This window comes from Lagenorhynchus albirostris, chromosome 13 (genome assembly GCF_949774975.1).
Source record: "Lagenorhynchus albirostris chromosome 13, mLagAlb1.1, whole genome shotgun sequence".
In the NCBI taxonomy this organism is placed as follows: domain Eukaryota; kingdom Metazoa; phylum Chordata; class Mammalia; order Artiodactyla; family Delphinidae; genus Lagenorhynchus; species Lagenorhynchus albirostris.
Window position 1 is genome coordinate 33,135,524 of NC_083107.1, and position 22,228 is coordinate 33,157,751.

Below are 22,228 nucleotides of genomic sequence, written 5' to 3' on the forward strand. Positions count from 1 at the left end.
AAGCCCCATCCATCCATTTCTTTACACTCTCACAACCACAACCTTCTCACCAGAACTGTTGTCATTGTTTCTGAACTGTCCTCCTCACTCCAGTTCTTCTTGCAAACCACACCACCAACTAGATCTATGTGCTTTTCCTAGAGCTCCGAGATGTACACGGTTCCTTGCACTCAGTAGGGCACTCAAAACGCATTTGAACTCACTTGGAAAAAACCTGAATGGCCCAATTCATACTGTTATTCAAAGAGAAGGGTAGATGCGGCCTAAAGTTTAGCCATCATTTATGGTGGGGAAAAATAACAACAAGCACGTTTAAAAGTTGCTTTTTCCTGCTGTGCAGTGGGATTAGGTCACCCCATGGTGGAAAACATCCCAGCCATCTCTCCGCACAAACCAAACAATTTTAGGTATTTCCAGGTAAGAGCCATCCTGCTGCTGCCTAAGCCCCTTCCCCCACCCCTACCACACACACTTGTGCAGTGCAGGTGTCACTGCCACGGAGAACCCCAGGGACAGCATGGCACCCATGCAGGGAACCCACAGCTCGCTGGTGGCGCCATAAAGCAGCTGTGATCAAGTAAGTGGGGCAATCACATGGCTCTGATGACGTCACATGGACTTCTGCCTCAACTCTCACCAGATCTAGTCAATGTGTATGCAAGCCAGTTTCAAGAGCAATAACAAACCATAAATTTAAGTCTCAAGGTCTGGAAGTAGTGACACCCAGCAGGTTGCAAATTAGGGCTCTGAATTTTTTTCCCGTTTCTACTTTATTGTACACTAAGATCTCTGGTAGATCTTCAGACTTTCCTAGCTTGCTTCCTTCTATAAATGTGTTCCATCTGTAAAATGGGGGAACAGTGATTAATTGTTGAACCAAATGCAAACGAAGTACTTAATAATCTTTTCACATCAAATAGGATACTTGCTTATAGCTGGATTTTTCAAAATTCAATACATGCTGTTTCATGCAGGTCCATTTGGCCTTTTTTCCTTGGGAATTCACCCCACCATTTACTCAATCACTCTCTTGAACACTGAAGTGATGAACGTTGCTGGGTGCTCATGGTTTCTGGTCCAATACGAACACTTTCAAGGAGTAAGTCCAGGGCGCCTGTCGTCTTGGTAACTGACGATGTTTTCACTTCAAGGTGTGGGCCTGAGACCCACAGGGTTCAATGGGGGAAGTAAATGAATTGACTACATCTCTTGCCCACCTGATACGCATAAACTCATTACTGCCAAATGTACTTCAATATTATCAAGAGGGGATGGCAACATATATATTTGACAATGGTTAACGCGATGCCTTTATTGCATTTTACATTCGCAAGTTAAAACACTTGGTTTGTCGTTACAATTCTTTGTGAAAATCTGGTCTTCACTATACTCACAATGAATTATAAATGCCTGCACCAAAACAAAGGATAATCCAGGATGCCATCGAATGGATGCCTCTCTTTCTAATTTTGATTTCTAGGGCCCCTGGCCTCCGTAAGAGAACGCATGCAGGGGCACACACATACTGTATTTCAAATGGAGATTTTATGTAAGCTTATTTTTATAGTGATTCCAAGAGTAGCTGCTCTGCTTTTTATCTATGCAAACTGGAAATAAAGTAGGCACCCTGCCAGCTCCCTGACAGCAGGCCGGGCCTGGGCTGCCATGGGTAACTCGCACAATGACATCTAAGGGGTCCAGAAAAGAACCCTGACTAATGGCTTTGGGATTCCTTGTGACCTTTGATCCTCAGTGCCTTAGACCAAAATAAATGACCTAATTTCAAGAAACTACATCCAGCCTGTGAACTCTAATGAGTGAGAGAATTTACCCACTAAGCAATGATTCATAGGTATGTGCTATTCATAACAATTCTTTAGATCTTAGCCCAACTAGAGGGAATATACTTTTCGGATGCTCACGTTTTCCTTGTATGTTATCTGCTGCTTTTCCCTTGTTGCTTTTAATATTTTTGCTTTGCATTTAATTTTTGTCAGTGTGATTAATACGTAACTGGGTGTGTTCCTCCTTGCGTTTACCCTGTATAGGACTCTGCGCTTCCTGGACTTGGGTGACTGTTTCCTTGGATGTTCAATTTTTAAAACAAATTCATCTTCCAGGATGCTGTGAAATTTGAGAGTGCCCAGGGCAGATAAAGTACACAAGGCAGCGGAAATACAAAAGGATTTCCTGGAGCAGACTGAAGTTGGCAAGTAGGATTAGGAACAAAAGCATTTCTCCCTCAAATGTATGTATTGTGGGGCTTCCCTGGTGGCGCAGTGGTTGAGAGTCCGCCTGCCGATGCGCCCCAGTCTGGGAAGATCCCACGTGCCACGGAGCGGCTGGGCCCATGAGCCATGGCCGCTGAGCCTGCGCGTCCGGAGCCTGTGCTCTGCAACGGGAGAGGCCACAACAGTGAGAGGCCCGCAAAAAAAAAAAAAAAAAAAAAAATGTATGTATTGTTTCCTTAGTTGGTGATTCTCTTGCTTCCTTACTGACAAAGGCTACCAGATCTGGAGGTCCAGACTAGGAATTCGGGAGCTAGTACAAGCAATGAACACACTGCCCTCTCCCCATGATAACTTCCATGACTGACTATCATTGCCAGAGCCCTGAAGCCACATCGGGGGGAAGGGTAAGATTCTGTAACGTTCAACCTTCACTCATCCTATCACACAAGTGTACTGTCAAGAAGCCGCAAAGAAAAAGTCAGTATATCTGCAGCGTCCTTGATCTATCAGAAGCTTTCTGGGTATTTGAGAGACCCAGGGAAAACTCTGTGATATTCATTTAGGGCAGTGAAACTACCCTGCATGATACTATAATGGTGGATACACGTCATACATTTGTCCAAACCCCTAGAACGTACCACACCAAGAGTGAACCCTGATGTAAACTGTGAATTTTGGGTGACAATGATGGGTCCGTGTAGGTTCATCAGTTGTAAGGAATGTGCCACTCTGGTGGGGACAGGGGGGTGCTGATGATTGGGGAGGCTCTGCAGGTGTGGGGCAGGAGGCCTATGGGAAATCTCTGTCCCTTCCCCTCAGTTTTGCTGTGAGCCTGAAGCAGCTCTAAAACATAAAGTCTGGCTTTTTAAAAACTCTTTGGTATTTAAAAGAAAGTTCTTGTACACTGAAAAAGAACTGAAGTTGGAAGAGGAAAAACCAAACACTTTAGTCCGAGAGACATGAAAATAATGCGTTGTTTCAACATCAGAGGAAAAAAATCCAAGCATTAAAAATCAAAGATGGGGCTTTTCTGGTGGCGCAGTGGTTGAGAGTCCGCCTGCCGATGCAGGGGACGCGGGTTCGTGCCCCGGTCTGGGAAGATCCCACGTGCCGCGGAGCGGCTGGGCCCGTGAGCCATGGCCGCTGAGCCTGCGCGTCCGGAGCCTGCGCTCCGCAACGGGAGAGGCCACAGCAGTGAGAGGCCCGTGTACGGAAAAAATCAAAGATTAAGAAAAACAGTCATCTTTCCATTTAAAAGCTGTCATGTTGCTTGTGCTCCTGAGATCCTTGCTATGCAAAGCCTGGTCTGTGGACGAGCAGCAGCGAGCTTGTTCAAAATGCAGAATCTCAGGCCTCACCCCTCTGAGAATCTCCATTTAAAAAAACCATTCCCAGATAATTGGAATGCACACTAAAGTTTAAGAAGCACTGCTCTGAAGAAGCAAAAGAACCTTCAGTTCTGTAGTAATTTCCATTTCCCAACTTTTTAGATGGTAGACTTTCATTTTTTTAAACTTACCATTTACACCTCAGTTTAACCTCCAACTGTGTACACTGTTAAATCTCCTGATACAGCTTCAGAGGAATGTTGTAATTACTACTGCTATGTTGTATGAAGATTAAAATCAGGAAAATATCTTCCATTTAGAACCTACAATCATTCTACTTCTCTCCATCATTCCAACCTAGCAATGTTTCCAAGGATTTGGTTCATCACAATATCACCTTTACATACTGATTTTCAAAACCCAGAGGCAGGCTGGCCCCTGTCTGCTTAGTCACGGGCAAAAGAAGGTAGGAATGATTGTCCGAGTTCACTCAGCATAAGAAGGTAGTAAACAGGACACTTCAAGCCAACCCAACTCTCTTTTTCTGCAACAAATGGCACCTTCTCCCCAAAGAACCAGCATAATGAGTTCAACCCTCCAATTTATTTTGGTGTGGAAGCCAGCTGTGGTCCCTGAAACCAGTACTTAAGTACACTTTGCCTTGCTTCTCTTCTCATCTTCCTGTCTCTAGTAATCAACAATCCAACACTGGGAGCATATTTCCACCATTTCTCTTGACATTGGAAATGGGGAACAATGGATGGGAAAATGCACGCTCTGTGATGCTACCAGAAGGCTGGCCTTCTCATTCTCAGAGGATAATACCTACCATTTAGAACATTTCAACAGCCCGAAAATTCCCCATGTTGTGACGGTCAACCTATGTGACACGTGATCCGTGTTGGTACAAATGTAAAATATAGCATCTAGAGCCCTGGAGATGAACTGAATTCTAATGCCACATTTTAACGGTATTTCACAGATTTTTCCAAAGTCTCTCAGCATCTACCCCTTAATTAAATCTAATTTGGTTTCCACATAGAGTGTTATGGAGCATATTCACTTCACGATACATGGAAGCTCGATATACATCATCTTTACCTCCCAACTACAGCCTTATGAAGATGTTTTCAAGTGGGAACATTCAAAACTGATTTATGATGCTATTGCAACAACTAAGCAACTCATCTTCCAGTATAAATGTATCACCTAAGAACAACCTCACTGAAACATATAAATTCCATATATATTTAAAAATATTATTGTCTGTAATATAATAGAGCAGAATGTTTCAAAGCCTATAACCTTGCATGCAGAAGCGGTTTTTCAAGCATTAATACTTAAATGGGTCATAGACACCACATCTGTCATTCTGTCCTGAAGTCTATGAGGCAAAACCAAGACTATGCTGGCCTATTGATTTTTCTAGCATTTGCTTTAATTTACTTAACCATTGAGAAATCCATCAGTACATAAAGGGCAACTGTCCATTACTGCCTCATTTGCAGACATTCCTTCCCCTCATTTTTGGTAAATATTTCCCTTACACTGCTATGTGTTTACAGTGTAAAAACGAATTAGGAAAGTGCTCACACCTGTTTCTGTTCAGTAAGTGCTGCACTGAGGTATATGTAATGTGCTTAAAGGTAGAATATCTAGACGTTATTACATCTGTGTGCAAAGGGTGGTAAATTAGATTCTAATTACATTAACAGGGATTCTGCCTCCCAGCTTAAATTTTACATGAGCACTCTGCAAAAACCCAAAAGCTCTGCGGTGGTTTCTTTATGAGCCGGTGATTACAGCTACTTCCTATGCGGTCACTAAATATTCTGTTTACAAATAAATGAAGAAGCTTTGAGCCAACTTGCCAGGGTCATAATCTGTTTTTTTTCCTCCCCCTCCCTCTTCGCAACAAACCCTCGCCCCATATGCATGGCAACAATCAGAAGCCCTGGCTTCATCTAATTACTCCATCACATAATTTCACAAATTGCTTTGTCACCGGGGAGCCAAGTGCAAAACACGCTCACAGTGGGATTTCAGGCAGCAGCTTTCATTTACTACTCATTCCTTGTTAAATTAAACACGAAAACACGAGTTGTGTGAAAGAAGTCAAAAAGAAGGCCTGCAAACGAGCCAGACAAGTATATCTCCTATTTACCATTTCTCCAAACACGTCGTTGGCAACAGGCATTGTGAACAGGAGTATCCCCCTTGCTTGGCTGGCCCATTCCTAGCTCGATATGGCTGCTACAATAGACCACAGCCGAAAGGTCAAGAGCAAACAGGCTTCTCCGGAAAGTAAGTTTCATCACGTATCAACAGGAAGCCTGGGCCTATGGTAAAAAATTTGACAGACTCAAGCCTCTATTCTTTACCCTTTCTGCTTTCTGAAGTGCCTGGCCATGATCCTCACATGAGAACGTGTATCTGTTATTAGATGAATGATGTTAAGCCCTTTGAAGGTATAGACAGTATCCCATATTTCCATTCTGGCTAGAAGGAAGGAACCAGATTCCACTAATCTTTAAAAGTTCTCCAATGGAAAGATCATCAATCAAGTTCATACGGTATTAGATGTTTTCCTTTTAAGTATCAATGCCCTGCACGTTTCTGAAACACATCAAGATAAATGCTCACCCATCTCACTAAGGATGTGGGTGGAAGAAAAAGAGTGTGCGGTGGGTGACATTACTAGAGGGAGTGAACCTGAGGTTATACCCCTCGAAGCTGACATTTTTATGTCAACAACTAAACACAGCCATTGGTAATTAAAGGTATTTCTCTGCAGCTCAGGAGCCAGCAGGGTCAGGTACCATTTTGCACCACAAACCAGTCCTTTATGCATGTAGATTTACCAGCATTATCTGCACAGGGAGAAGAGACATTAGCAGCAGCTGTCTCTCTGCTTTTACACTGAAAATTCTATTCATACAGACAGGTGGAGTAATTTAAAAGCCAATGTGGTGCAATTTCGATGTGACTAATGTCACTGCCTACTAAAATGCCACCATTACCACTGTTTATGGAAACATTACTAAAATTACATTTTATTCAAAAGAATTTTAGGATTCTGGTTATTACTAGCTTGAAAATGATCAGACCTCAGTGTCATACCCCAGAGCGGTGGCTTAATTCTCCAGGCTTTAGCAGGCTTCTTTGCTGAGAAACGACAGTTGGATTGTAGTTTCAAGAGTAATTGGGGCTGCATAAGCAGTTTCCCCTATCTCCATAAAGCAAATGAAAGACATAGCTCTTTGGCGTCCTGAACATGTGACAGGCAAAAAATCTTCAAGGAGCTAAATTCTGTGTTCGAAGGGTTAGTCACGATTTGCATGAGGAAAGATTCCCCAAATCACTATCACACGTTGTTAGTAATACACATGGCTAGAGATTTACCTATTTCCATAAGGAAGGAGGGACAGTTAATGTTTAAAATCTGAAATTCTAACAATGTATAAATGATTACAATTGCACAAAATATCAATAGCTGCAGCTATGCCTTCTTTATGCACAGATATGTCTGGAAAAAGAATCTAGATAGGAAAGGACCTTCCTTGACCCCCCGTTACCAATAACCATCAGGTTGCACTACGAAGTTTTGTGCCAAACCTTCTGGCTCTTATTTTTATTTAAAAAATACTAATCAGCTAGCTCATGAAATGAGATTATAATTATACCTTTGAACTCCCATGATGGTGATTTGATTTGCTCTGTGTTTGGGAGGCAACATGGTAAAAAACACATGGAAATTCAAGGCAGGAGACCCTCCCTGGTTGCAGCTCAGCCAGTTCCTAGCTTTTGACCCTGAGAAAATTCATTAACTTCTCTCACCTTCATTTCTGTCATCCTGACTACCTTACAGGATTGTCTTAAGAATCCAGTGTATGTGAAAAGATTAAACTACAAAGCACCATAGAGACACATATTATAAGTTTATTTAGCTTTTTGATCAATTTTTTCCTTCAGCTGTTAACAGGACAGAATGATCCAATGTCAAAAGAGTCAAGCAATTAATGGATCATTTAAAAAAAAAAAACTTGGTAAAAGTAACATTATGTAGGCAGGAGATAATTGCATTTCTTTTAAAAATGAAATCGTCATTTTTGTGGAGTTCCTCCCCCAAGAAGTTTGGGAAACTGACTTTTCTTTAAATACGGGACAGGAATGATTCCTAAGCTTCTATAAACTGCAATAGAAATTTTCTACACTCATTGATCTTTCTTAGGATGAGTGTTCCTATTAACACCTCCTAGCCTCTGGATGTCCCAAGAACTTCCTAGGACACCGAATTCTCAAAGGCCATTCGTGTCATGGGAGAGCGTGTGGGCTTTACAGGGATGCTAGCGACAAAGTTAATGTGAAAACAGACAAAAACTGATCGCAGAATATTAAGAACTGAAAAGCAAAGATACCTAAATGGTTAAGTTCATATATATTGCCCCATTTTTTTTCTGGAGAGATAATACCAGGAGGACATTCAAATACAAGCAGTGATTTAAATCAAACAAAGGTCTCTATTTCAGAAGATTCTGAATAATCCATTATAAAACCAAGTAACTTGTGTCTCATTTGAATATCAACTAACTTAGGGTGCTTGCATTTACAACATCAAGTTACTTGAGGCCTATCTTTTCTTTAGAGTGTCCAAAGATAGAGCAATACTTCTTGTATTGGGAGCCACACTCCTTGGGCTATAATTTGCTGAGTGAAGGCATTCTGCAATAGCAAGAAAACACAAAATCTGAAAGGTCTTTGAAATGTTAGAAAATCGCCTGGCGTAATTCTTCCAGCTACTCCTCTGCTCTTGGAGGCTGCCCACAGGCCCCCCAGGAAGTGGACGCCTTATCTGAGTGTTCCAGGGCTCTCTCCTGCCTCCTGACACACTGAGCTGAGTATCCAGTCCATTGACGAAAGCCACCTTTCCCAGGCTCAGGACTCGCAAATGGAAGGACGAGCAGTATTGAAACACCGGCACGTTTGTCCATAGCAGTCATTTTGCTGTAAATCCGCACAATTACTATCATTACTACCTTGGAGCCCTAATAAAGCGATTTTTGCTGTCTCATGGCATTCAGTATACCTCAGGTAAGCTTGGCCCATAACCAAGAGGGTATTGTAACCATTGCAAGGTGGTCTCCACTCTTTGCTTACCCTCTGGCATTGGCTTCCATCAGCAGAAACAGAAAAATTAGAGCCCTGAACATAGCTATTTAGGGGATTAAAAGAAGTAAAATGGATCAGTTTTTCCCATCAGGATTGGTACGGATGGCAGGGGTTCAGAGAGATTTGTCTTATAGAAAAATGCCCAAGTATATAGGGACATATATGTACACAGAGTCATAATCACACTTCCGTAAGAAAGACAGAGATGTGATGAGGATATTTCCAGTTAAGTCAAAGTCTCCTAAATTACATGACATATACTTCCTTCCCCTGGCAAAACAACCAATCAGCCAAACCAAACCAAAACACTGGAATCCTTCCTAAAACAAAACCACTGGATTGTCTGTCCATCAAACCTCCATTCTTTAAACCAAAGTACCTTCACTAGGAATCCTGAACACAGAAAGTAAAAAGCCAAACCTATGTCACAAAATATTCCTAAGGATTAGACTGAGTTAGTTTAAAAAATACGCTCACACATATGTACGTGATGCTCTAATTTTAATCTGAAAGATAAATTGAGGAGGAGCTGTTTCGTATTCATTGACTGAGTTTAGCGTTTTATCTTCAAAAATGTATCATCACTAAGAGGTATCAGAAGACAGGACATTGATATATGCATTGAAGTGTAAATGGCGAGCTAGTTTTCCAACAGTTATGTGCATGGGCAACCATCAACTTAATAAATTGTGCTTATGTGGGCACTTCTGTTTTGAACCTAGTCCTTCATTGAATCAACCCGATTAAGAGTATTTCAGAAAACCTGGGCTTCCCTGGTGGCGCAGTGGTTAAGAATCCACCAGCCAAGGCAGGGGACACGGGTTCGATCTCTGGTCCGGGAAGATCCCACATGCCTCGGAGCAACTAAGCCCGTGTGCCACAACTACTGAGCCTGCGCTCTAGAGCCCGCGAGCCACAACTACTGAAGCCCGCGTGCCTAGAGCCTGTGCTCCGCAACAAGAGAAGCCACCGCAGTGAGAAGCCCACGCACAACGAAGAGTAGCCCCCACTCGCTGCAACTAGAGAAAGCCCAAGAGCAGCAGCAAAGACCCAATGCAGTGAAAAAATAATTTAAAAAAAGAGTATATCAGGAAACCAAACTACAATGTATTTTTAACTTAGCCTTGGAAACAAAAGGAAAATTTTAGAGTAAGCTGACAAATTGCCAGCCGGACGCTACAAATGTCCCTTATTTAAGGCACCATATAAAGGCACCAACCATCAGTGAAATGAACAAACCATTTGCCTGAGCACAAAAACCTCAATAACACCCCGAAATTCATACAGCCCCAATCCGAGTTCATCTGCTTAAGAGTCCTACGCACCTGGATAAATGAACACTTTTAAAGTTGGACTTTTGTTTTTACTTTTGATTGTTTCTTTCCCCCAATGCCTCCTCGTCAACCGACTGTAATTCCCCCAGGTCAGAGGTGCATAACTAGGATGGGGAAGAAAGGCTGGGGCAAAGCGAAGGAGGTGTGCGGGAGGCTGGGAGGGAGCTCTGCCAGGTCACTAATGGCCTCTGGGGCAACAACTTGGAGAACAGGCTGATGCTTCGCCTTTGATCTTCTAATTCACAATGATCATTAGTATTAACTCCGATTCTTCTGGGTGAAGAATTCCAGCTGTAGCCTTTTCAGTTTACCTGACCTAAGAAAATTCATCACGCATCCCATTAAGATTTCAATAACCAGCTAAGAAAAAGAAAAAGGCCGTTGCTCCAGAATCTAGAAACCACTCGCTTCATTATTAAAACAGGGTTTATATGATGTATATTACAGAGGAATTAGGGCATTCCAACATTACCTCCAAGCCATTAAATAATCTATTCCATTCTCCTCCTAAAACAGAGGACTCCCAATTGGGTGAAAGATAGTCAGGGTCCTATCCAATCAAAGTTGAAATATGCTATCTCCAAAGTAGCAGAGATCTTTTAAAAGTAAGATAGAGAGATCTGTCATCTAAGCCTGTATTGATTTCGGCAAAGCCAAGCTCTGACCATCATCATGACTAAAGCCTGGGAAAGTGACTGGTAACCTCGTGTAAGAAAAAAAAGTAAGAACTGTGAAGATATTCTTCTTACGTATTTCAGAGAGCTCCTTTTTGTTATGGGACATGGGCATCTGAAAGGAAAAAGAAATCTTCTCACTCCTTCATACTAGTTTTCAAGTATCTTAATTTAATAAGGTATCTGTAGATACCACACAACGAAAAAAGGATCAACGTTAGCTGCCATCTCCACAAGCCACCCTCCTTGGCTCAGGCATACGAACACGGAGGACTAGTTAGGACTGTCTTTCCCAAACACTTTGCACTACCCTGATTGACATTTTAGGTCAAAGTTCAAAAATACAGTCTTCCTGCCTTGCTACCTTCTTAGAACTAATGGTAGCTGAAGGATGCTAACTGGTAAGGCACAATAAGAATATTCACTGTTAAAATTGGCAAAGAATAGTGGTGAGGGATAGGAGGAGATACAGAAATGGCAGGAGAGGAGCAAATTCCATCTGCTACCTAACTACGTGCCTCTGTATTAGTCCTTATCTCTGTGTCTGCCTTTTGACTTTCCACTCACCTTGATCAACAAAATGGGTTATCTGGATACCAATGAGAAGTACTTTTTCATTCTAACAATAATTCGTAATGTTTAGAGAGCAGTTCTTCCAAAATTGCAGGCAGAGATTTGATACTAAGATGTCTCCACCAGATCTTGTTACCAAAAGCAAAAACCAATGAAACAACATCTGTCTCTTCTAGAGCATTCACTTCCCAATTCAATTCCATTTACTCCATTCTTAGAGTGGCGGACCCGCAGGGCACTTTTCATCTAATAGTGTTTCTATGGCAACGCCATTCTCAACCTGGAAGATTCTACAACCCCTCACTTTGGCTTTATCCGCATTGAGAGGAAAGTCTTCTAAATCAGAAATTGAGACATAAATTTCGCAACAGAAAAAAAAAAGTATTTTCCAGGCTAGAAGTTGAAATAAAGAAAACAAAATCAAATAGCAAAATGTGTATATAACCTAGAAACAAAGTTTGTCTCTGTAGTACCCAGTGGGTCCTCAAGGTCAGTGAAAGGAAGAGGAATCCAAGAGAATGTGAATGAAAGTCAATTCACCTTCAGGATCACCTCTCCTACTGGTCAATGCCGAATGAGTCACACCTTGAATGGTGTCTTCACCTGAATTTGCAGGTATGCATTTTAACAACCTCAACTCTCCCTAACTTTTCAGGATTCCTAGAGTACACAAGCTCCATGCAGGAAAATATGTCACTGCATATTTTCAATAAGAACCATATCAACCCCTTTTCTATTTAGATTATATTTAAAATTGCAATATGTTAGCGTAGGAAAACAAAAAGAAAAAAGACCCCTGATTCTTTACCTTAAACATTGTATTTATTCCTTCTCTTCATTTTTACTAGCCCTTAGGCGGATATCTCTGTAATGCTTTGTAGCAAAATAACCAGTAATATGCAAAACACATCCAGCTTAAACATTATGACATAGCAGGTTATATTTACAGCTGGAATAATGCCCTTAGGAAGGAAAAAAAATCTTGATGTGGCATATGCCCCTGAACTGATCATGACTATATAGTGACTCACACCCAAATATTAAGTACTTTCTAATTGTTTGCAGTAATTTGTCTTCAGGCAAATGCAAGCATTTCTATTAATACATCCTTTTATTTTCTTTCGAATTCTCTCTCATTATCTAAATAATGTCAGTCATTCTTTTCATTTCCAGGGAATAGTTTCTTTCAGGAGAACTTCTCTAGCTATCAAAACTGGCAAAGGTTCAACTAAGTCTAAGGTGGAAATTCACATCACTGAAATTTCCTTTTACCCCATAATCACCAAAGTTTAAAACCTGTTTCCTTTTTCTTTTATTGTTTTTATTATATACAAGTATGTCCAGTTTAGCTTGCTAGAGACTGTGAGTCCAAAAATGAAGCTTTAGTTCTCTCTTTGGAGGAGTAAAATGTGCTACTGATTAACTCTACCTGTGACCGACTACAGAAAGGCACATTTTTCTTACGCAGCTGGGGTGCAAATCCAGAAAGGTTTTTTTTTATTCAGGGCCTATTCTACTCCTCTAACAAACAAATGCTGAAAGCCCTTTCAAAGGCAGCTTTTTTAACTGAATAAACTCAATGAAAAGATTGACCCATTTATTTGAAAAAGAAAAAAAAGATAGCAATTTGCTTTCCAAAAGGTGTATGAGGTTTTATAATATACCTCTGGCATTTAAAAAATTAGTTTTTTTACAGTTTGCTAATAAATTGTGATTGCTATTGTTTTAACTAGCCAGAGTTTCAGTTGCTCTTTTATATTTAGCAAGATTTCATAAAGGATCTCCTGGATAAGTTGCATTAATCATATAGCAAGAATGTGATCATCTAAAATTTGTACACAGTCTTCCAAATGAATTGTGCATCCCTAAAGACCTCTCAGAATTTGAAATAAATTTACTAAAGAATTAATACTGAGATAACAGTAGTTACTTACATTTGGACAAATAATAATAAAACTCTCTTTATACGTTTTCTCATAGTATTTATTATAATCAGCTCTTGACTATAAGTATTACCTAAAGTTTATGCATTCTTTCAAGAAGTATAATGAGACAAGGAGAAGGCTGTTCCTTGGAACTGGAAATCTATCTACTCTTGCAATTGGAGAAGAGGGACAGAAGGGAATCTTTCTCATTGGAAGAAGGAAAGGGGGAGAAAATTTAAATATATCTCCTCACTTTGCTTTTTAGATGATATTATGAGAGCTTCTGCTTTTTAGAGACCGTTATCATTATCAATATTTTTGTATGAGCAGATGGCAGCGGAGTGGGGAAGGAGGGTGGAAATACCCAATGGAAACCAGGAGACAACGTCTATGAGCATTCTTAGAATGCCAGGGAGACATGGACAAATGGTTTCCCCCTCAGGGTAGTGGTACAGGCCAGCACCGACCCTCAAACTGAAGGAAATTAGCCGGACCTCAAAAAATCAGACAGTTCATGAATAATTTCTGTTGCAACTGCCCCAATAATCTATGGACCACAAAAAGCATTGCAATGCAGGTAAAGTCATGCTGGCTGTTAAAAAGCATTTTGTTGTTGTTGTTCTTTTTTTTTTTTTTTTTAAGAAAATAATAGAGCTCTTGGCAAGGTTCTTCACTAGGGTACGACCTAGAAAACCAGGAAATCTGGTGGATGAATAAAAGAACTTGCTTCTTCTCTCCTGATTCTGTCTGAACTAATATTTGATTATATTTTATTCAGGGGCACCTCAGCTTCGAGTGAAGACAAAACTCCTTTGCAGACTGAAATGGAGGCTGACGAAGTCTATCTCTTTTTTTTTCTGTTAGTTTAGGAAATAGAGTTTGGTTGTGACTTAGGGTCAACCTGATTTTGTCCCCTCCCCCCGCTCATCCTCAGGTTAGATCAGGTTAGCGGGTTGGCTCCAGTGACGAAATACCAGCACGGCTGCATCAGCACTTTTGCCCAATTGTCACTTCTTATCTCCCGCTGACTTTAAATGCCGTACTATTTATTTATTTATTTATTTATTTATTGCGGTACGCGGGCCTCTCACTGCTGTGGTCTCTCCCGTTGCGGAGCACAGGCTCCGGACGCGCAGGCTCAGCGGCCATGGCTCACGGGCCCAGCCGCTCCGCGGCATGTGGGATCTTCCCGGACCGGGGCACGAACCCGCGTCCCCTGCATCGGCAGGCGGACTCTCAACCACTGCGCCACCAGGGAAGCCCCCGCACTATTTATTTTTCATGCTATGCCCTCTAGACCCTAGTCCTTCCCCTCCCATTCAGCGGTGGTCAATAATCCTCAGCAGCAAACTTGCACAAGGCAGATCTCAAACTATCCACATAAATGCAACAAGTGTCAGGCAAGTAATGGCACCCGAATCAGGTTTCAGGTCAACCTAACATGATGTTAAAATCAGCTAAACCGCCTACATCTTTAACTAACTACCAGTATTAACCACCTGATTCCAAAACTATCAGCATAATCCAGTTACTGTTTGGAATCATGGTGGGAAGAAGAAAAGGAAAGAAACTATTTTTTAGTTAGTTCTGCCGCTCTCGGTTTTTATTTTATTTAGGGATGCTGGAAAATCTGGATTAATTTATAGCCTGGAGTATTATTGGAGGCACAGCCTCTGTCCAGAGGAGCTGAACCAGCTTGGTCTCCCACATCCTCTGTTTGTCTCCCTGTATCAGTATAAGTCACTGAGGAACATGGCTTTGAAAGTGGGTGAGGATGTGAGGGTCAACAGGTCTGGACACATTAGTGACAATGCAGAATTAACTTTGATACTGAAGGAGATCAAATGACTTTAAGAAAAGCAAACTATGTTAAAAATAGTAACATAAAAGGTTTGCTCCTAACATTTCTTTAAAAAAACAAGATTTTTAACCTTCATTCATTTTAGGCTAGTCTATGCTACGACCTGTCTAAATTTGTCCTTTGTCCCTAATATTGAAAGTACCCCTGGCCAACAATTTTGTTGATTTTTAATATATTATTTTACCCATAAATCTTCATTTCATCTTCTTCCTTAGATGTCATTAAATCAGTATGTACTTCCAAAAATATCCACCAAAATATTATGATTATAAATATTTTGAACATGAAATCCATTCAGAACAATAACCAAACAAAACAAATCCCTCGGTGGCATAAAGCCCCAAATCTCCAGTTTCTCACATCTCCAGGAGAATTCCTGCAGTGAAAACAGCAATACTCACACAGACAATATAAACTGTTACTCGGCTTGAGAAGTCACAAGGGACTACACAGGAAGAGCTGACTCTATATTGCTGTTTTCCTTTACAGTTCTAAATACAGGGACAACTTTCACTGTGCAGCTCTGACTCAGATGAACGTTTTGTAATGGCAGCCAGTACATTCAAACCACTTCAGAGCAAATTATGTGAGCAACCTGCCATTGCAAGAAGATTTAAATTTTTGCAGACCATTCGCCATAAAGGTCCACTAAAGCATTGGAAGAAATTAAGTCCTCCTCTCTGGGGTTTGTCTGACTTTGTTCTTAGTGGGACCTGGTTCTAGGTACTTGAAGAGTCACACTGAGAAAAACAACATCATTAACATACATACTTAAAGTCACAAGTGCACATGAAATCCTAAACCTTATAACTTACAAAAGTGAGCAAAATCGCAATAGCAAACTTCAAATAAAACTCCTAATTTGGGGTATGGATCTAGGAAACAAGTGCTAACACCTCTGTAAGAACTGTGGGCACACAGTGACTTATGAAATATTCCAAGTCCAGAGGGATCATTTTTCCCCCCTTTTTTCTATCAAAACTGGTTCATTGTCCATATTTAGTTTACATATGTCATTTAGAATCCACTTACTGTTAGATGCTGGAACAGCCACGCCCTCATGATATTTGTGGCTACTTTGGGAAAGATGCCACGCTTTTTGTGACGCTTTTTGTCCTTATCTGGATCATCATCGTCACCTGTGCTGGGGGAAGCTACACTGTTGTCCAAGCCATCACCTGCAAACATAGTGAATCAAATTTTGACTGATGCTACCTTAACATGCTTTATTCAAATAGAATGCCTTTGGATATAAACAAAACCAAAAGAGCAATATCAATGATTAATAGTTTATTTGGTACTCTTTTCTTTCTTTCTTTCTTTCTTTTTTTTTAAGAGAAAGAACAAGGTCTAGGCTCAAAAGTAGTCAGGTCTAAGGAACTTCTTCCAAAGAACATTGGAAAAGGTCAAAGGGAATGGAGGGGAGTATCCAATCTCTTTAGTAGCTTTGTTGCCATGGTAATTATTCAGATGTGGATAGTGGAGACATGTTAAGTGTAACTCCTACTGGGGAGTTAAATATGGTGGAAACCATGAGCAGAGGTGCTGTCCATGCCTGGGTATTCAAATCCCACATAAAGTCATTGATGTCAACTTGTGAGAAGATGCATTTAAGACATCAACTATTTCCATAAGTGATCTATCTTAAGACTAAAGTAGGCCATGGAAATGTAGGTAATCCATCATATAAGCAGTCTGACATATGAATGCTTCAAATAGAATATAATTTTTCTTGTCATAGAAAGAGAGCATAAAGTTTAGTAAGGGAAAAACTCTTGAAATCGATTTTTAATTAGAAAACAATGACTATTTAAATCAAATAGAGGGATGTTAAATGAATAGTCAGTTGGGACTGTATTCCCCTAATAATCCAGGCAGTTTCTGAAAAATTTCTTCTAGATTTAAATTTTTCTCACCAAAAAGTCACCTGCTTACACATTCCTATACACTGGATACTACTTTTCCATTGATTTTTGTTATAACATTTAAGTTGTTTCTTCTAGATAATTTTCTGGCTCTGTGACACAATAAGGTAAAGAACGTAGTATTCCTTTTAAAATGGCATATTGAATAAGAAAAAAAAAAAGTGAAATTTCAGTTCATATAATCACACTGTCCAAAACAAGTCATAAGGTACAAATGGAAAGTAAACACTTGGCGTTTAGGCACAAATGTTGAAAGGGAAAACAAGAGTGGACTAAACATACTACCCTAAAAAGTAGCTTAGCTTTTGTCAAACTGGTACCCCAGCTCTCTCAGTGGAAACTACTGGCTTTTAAAAAGGCACAGGTCGATCTGGGCCCAGAAAGAAGAGTTAGAGTGGCGAGGCTTAACAATGAGCTAGCACACTCCCTGGGTTTACTGGGAGACCCGTGCACATGGCCCAAAGAACTCTGGTAAGACTGCACATGGGAACTAGCCTCAGACTCCTTTGGATCGCGTCATGAATTTCTGTATTCCTTGCTTCTTTTATCTAAATATCCTACACACAAAAAGAATTCTCCGTTTTTAAAAAAATTTTATTGATAGTTGATTTACAATGTTGTGTTAATTTCTGCTGTACAACAAAGTGACTCAGTTATATATGTACATATGTATATTCTTTTTCATATTCTTTTCTATTATGGTTTATCACAGGATATTGAAGAATTCTCTATTTTGATTTCAGTGATTCCAGTCGAATCTAAAGTAGTTAGGTTGTCATTAATCAGTTGTTCTTAACAGAGTTCCCTCAAGAAACTCCTCCCGCCACCCCTCCCCCCAAAGGAAAACTGCCCCCTGAATTACCTTGACTTGTACTGAGTTGAAGTTTAAAAACTTTGTTGGGTGAGAGACAGACTGATTTCGACATTTCTGCTAGGATGACAGCATATGCCACAAACACAAAACTTTTGCAGAACTTTTCTGTTGAATTTTTATCAAATTAAAATCCATAATTTCATTGTATTCGATGTTTTGTTGACAAAAATCGTATATTCTGTGAAAGGTCCATGGAATCATAGCTGTGTTCTCAGTGAAAAAGATCATAAACCCCACAATTCCCAAGCCCTCACTGTATCAATGAAGAAAGTACTTGTGATCCTGCTGGATAATTTGCTCAAGGGGGGTGGTCCAGGCAGGACGAGACACCCACATCCCTAAACCTGGGCTCCTTCCACCGCACCGCACCTTTGATTTGCATACCCAAGTGTTTTTTTTTTTGTTTTCTTGTGTTTTTTTTGCGGTACGCGGGCCTCTCACTGTTGTGGCCCCTCCCTTTGCGGAGCACAGGCTCCGGACGCGCAGGCTCAGCGGCCCTGGCTCACGGGCCCAGCCGCTCCGCAGCATGTGGGATCTTCCCGGCCCGGGGCACGAACCCGTGTCCCCTGCATCGGCAGGCGGACTCTCAACCACTGCGCCACCAGGGAAGCCCTACCCAAGTGTTCTATAAGGAGTCTCCTTGGATTTGCCTAATAAATTCTTAGAAAGTCCAATATTTAAAGAGGCTTTTTATTCAGAGAAGCAATTCACCATATAAAATAACAATTCATTAAAAAAACATGAGAAAAAAAACGAACTCAAAAGCATTTAAATTTTCAGTGGACTAATCCACTTTCAATATGCAAAAGGTAACCAAGGAAAAGAAACATATTACTTGATCACTGATTAAAAAGCTTCTGACCTAAGGACACAGTTTTTCACCCCCTCGCCCATGATTGTTTTCAACCTTAAAAAAAAAAAAAATAGCCTTTCTCTCCATCTCAAAACCCCTTCAGATTAATTTAGCAGGCAATGCCTCGTGCCTGCCTTGAAGAGAATTCATTGATAATTTATGGAAATATCTACTATAATCCAACGGAGATGACTTTTTTCCAGCTTTGTGCATCAATAGATAATCAAGGCCTTAAAGCAGCCTTAGCTTCCCATTACCTCAGGCAAAAGAATTCCTGAAAGCGTGCCTTGAGGGCACCTGAATTATATACTGCATTAGGAGAGGAAGGCTTTCTGCATTCCACGTGTAACACTCACCAGAACCTTTCCTGTTTATTTCTGCCATATGAAAGCAGAAGCATTAGGAACAGAATTGTTTAAGTGAAGACTTATGTAGATACAATGGAGAAACCTTTCAAGCAAGAGCCAGATCACCCCCCTTCAGTCCCTGGCAGTGACCTCTCCCGAATAAAAGGTTTCTATTACATCATTAGCTCAAGCCAAAAACAGCCTTGGCTTAATGCTCAGTTTGTTCTTCCTACTGTTTTTAGGCAAATACAGCTACTTTACTCCCATCTGGGAGGGAAATTACACTGCTGGGTTGTAATCTAAGACAAGATTTTCATTGGAAGCAAATGCTTTCAATCCAGTGTAAATACTGGTGCATGTTCAGAAAAGCCTAAAACAATAAACCCTGCTCCTTCCCGACACAAGTTAGGGAGATGGGGAAGGAGGAGAGCATAATAAAACAGACGATTCTCAAAGCAAACACTTTCATAGATTTTAATAAATTGTTTAACCTCTTCCACTTTCTAAAATGGAAAATTGATCTCGAAACGTCTCCACCTCAGAGGAAAGTCTCAATGGTCAATTGTACCTTGCACATTTCCATCCACTCTGCAATTTGATACAGTCACCTCTCTGCGGTCTCTGGAGGATTTATTTCCTTTTTATTTTTAAGATCACTAAACAAACTTGGAGGACCGCCGGCTGACCACACGGCAGCAGGCAGCAGCTCTGAGCCACATTTGTAAAATGTCAGCAGTGACTTCATTCCTGGAGCTGACTTCTCCTGCCACCAAATGAAGGCAAACTGAAAAGGTGGAAATAATCATAAAAATGATGCTAGTCCATAAACAAGCTTACAGCCTCATTAGGATAGCAGTAGGCTCCAGTGGGTGATTTATGCTCGTTTTGCTGATGCTATGAGGAAATGCCACAGGGCGACTTTAGCCAATTGCTAATGCGTTCTGACAGCTTCTTAGCAACTAGTGCAAGCAACGTTGCGGCGTTTGCTAGTGACAGAAACCGAAAATGTCATATTATCTGCCCATGTGTCATGAAGTCCGTGTGGCAATTAACTAGCAGGCCAGTGACTGAGGGGCCAGAGGCTCCTGAAAATGGCCTTTGGCTATGCAGAGGCAGCCAACGGGCGCTGAGCCGCACACGGGCCACATTCTAATGCAGAAAGCTACTTCCCTGCGACTTCCCTGGCTCTGATGAGACTGGGCCACTCAAATTCCCCCTCGTCCCCTCACTGAAGTGCCACTCCGGGCTCCCTTCTCTCTCTGGGCACTGGCTCTGGCGCTATCAGAAGACTCTAAAGTGATCTGCTTTGATCTGATCGTCCAACTGGCTCCTTAATTGGCACTACCTGTTTCTGTGCTCTTTGGACACTGGATTCAAAGGTGCCAGCTATTTTTCTGCTCTCTCACAAATGAGTCTAAAAGGATTTCAGATCATTGAAGCAGACTCCTGGCCTGTCAGACGGCTGGGAGCAGAGGAACTCTGGGCAGCCACAAAACACTGTTTAAAAAACACCAGGCTTCTAACAAGCAGGGGGAGAATCCTGGCCACACTTTTCAGGTTGCGAGCTCTCGAAACCATGCACTATATGTCAAACTGTCAAACCTTTCAGCGTGGGCCATTTGCCCTTTCAAATAATATTTAAGAATTGTTTTTACAAAATTTTATAGGCCATGGTCTAGTGAAAGAGGCCAACCAACAAAGAAAGGAATTTGTACTACAATTCGTCTATGGACAATTTCTTGTGAGACCTGGGCCCGTCCCAGCGGAGCAAGGCAGGTGACCTGTGACAGCTCCCAGGCTGTCAGAGAGCTCAGATTTCAAACATGCTCAACTCAAACATCCCTGGTCGCCTATTTAAGCATGCCCAGGCATTTAGACTGCGCTATCTCGTGCCTTTCAAGGCAGGATAAAGCGGCATTTATCGTATTCAGTCCATTCAATGGGTCAGACTGACCGTGTCAGCGGGGGCTCCTTCCCGGCAGGTCAACGTCTGACTCCCATTTTTCTCTCCCTCCTAACTCCCTCTCTCCCTTCAGGACCACCGGTCCCCAAAACCTTTTCTGAGGGAGGCAAAAACAAAACCCCCCAAAGCGCCTGACATTTACATCACAAGGGCTGGGCACTTCTGGTGGCAGTGGGCCAGCAGGTAGAAATAAAATGGGCTGTCCATCAGAGGGTTCTTTATGCCACAGAGGCAAAACTCCTAATTAGGGAGATGAACTTTCAACTGCCAGGGCAAAAGAACATGTAAGGTTGTGGACCCTCCTGTTTTGCTAGAAACCAAGCTGGAAAACACCCTGCTTCAAGATCATTTCATTGACAATTTGGTAGCGAGACTCCATGGTTTCGGGCCACGTTCTCTCCTTAGCCTTTACTTTTCTCCTCTTCGAGTGTTTAGAAATAGAGTCTTTTTCCCAAAATGTACCTAGACTCAAAAATCAAGGCCAGTTATAACCGTATCTTTCGATACTGAGTCGATTCTGTTGTGCCTTGAAAGCTGTTTCAATGGTCAGTGCACAGCCCTCCGAGGACTGTACAGCTCATGTTATGAGGCGGCTACATTTTCATCCAATATTAAGGGTTTCTGTTTTTCTCTTGTCTGTTTTCTCACATAGCACTTCTCCGTGAGAGAATATGGCCTTTCGTCCCTTAAATGGTGTGTAGAACATTCCCGCCTTTCTAGGGGCCCCTGGTGCAAACATGCCCTCGGTAGGGGGAGGTCGGGTTTCCTTTGTAGTCGAGCTATCTGGGTGTGCCAGGTTGCTAGGAAAAATGTAAAAACTACCCCAAACCCACTTCTCCAGATCCTGGCTGTGTCTACTTAGCCAGAAGTCAGAGGGGATAATGTTTCTGTGTTATGTTAAGAGGATAAATGGTGAGAATTATAACAAGCCTTTCTCAGGAACAGGCTAGAATACTTCAGAGGCTTTAAGGAGGTGTTTTGTCTTCATTTAGAATGTGTAATAGCTGCCAGAATGATTTTTCTAAAACACATATCTGATCGTACAACCCTGGCACTTAAAATCCTTCTGCAGCTGCCCTTTGCCTTCAGGATAAAGGTCACACTTTTTAGCCTGGCGTAGAAGGCCTTTTGTGATCTCTCTCCGGGGTGTGTTTGTTTGCAGCCCGTCTTC

General features: G+C 41.4%; 1 protein-coding gene across 9 annotated transcripts in view; it reads right to left on the reverse strand.

Moving 5' to 3' along the window:
• The window catches only part of MEIS1 (Meis homeobox 1), a 135,369-nt gene that overhangs the window by 43,487 nt on the left and 69,654 nt on the right, over positions 1 to 22,228 (reverse strand). For all 9 annotated transcript variants that reach the window (XR_009543997.1, XR_009543996.1, XM_060168536.1 and 6 more), the window contains exon 8: positions 16,128 to 16,273. Coding sequence is in view for 7 of the 9 variants with exons in the window: in XM_060168536.1 (XP_060024519.1) it covers positions 16,128 to 16,273 (146 nt within the window). In the remaining 2 variants the exon portion in view is untranslated. The remainder of the gene's footprint in view (positions 1 to 16,127; positions 16,274 to 22,228) is intronic.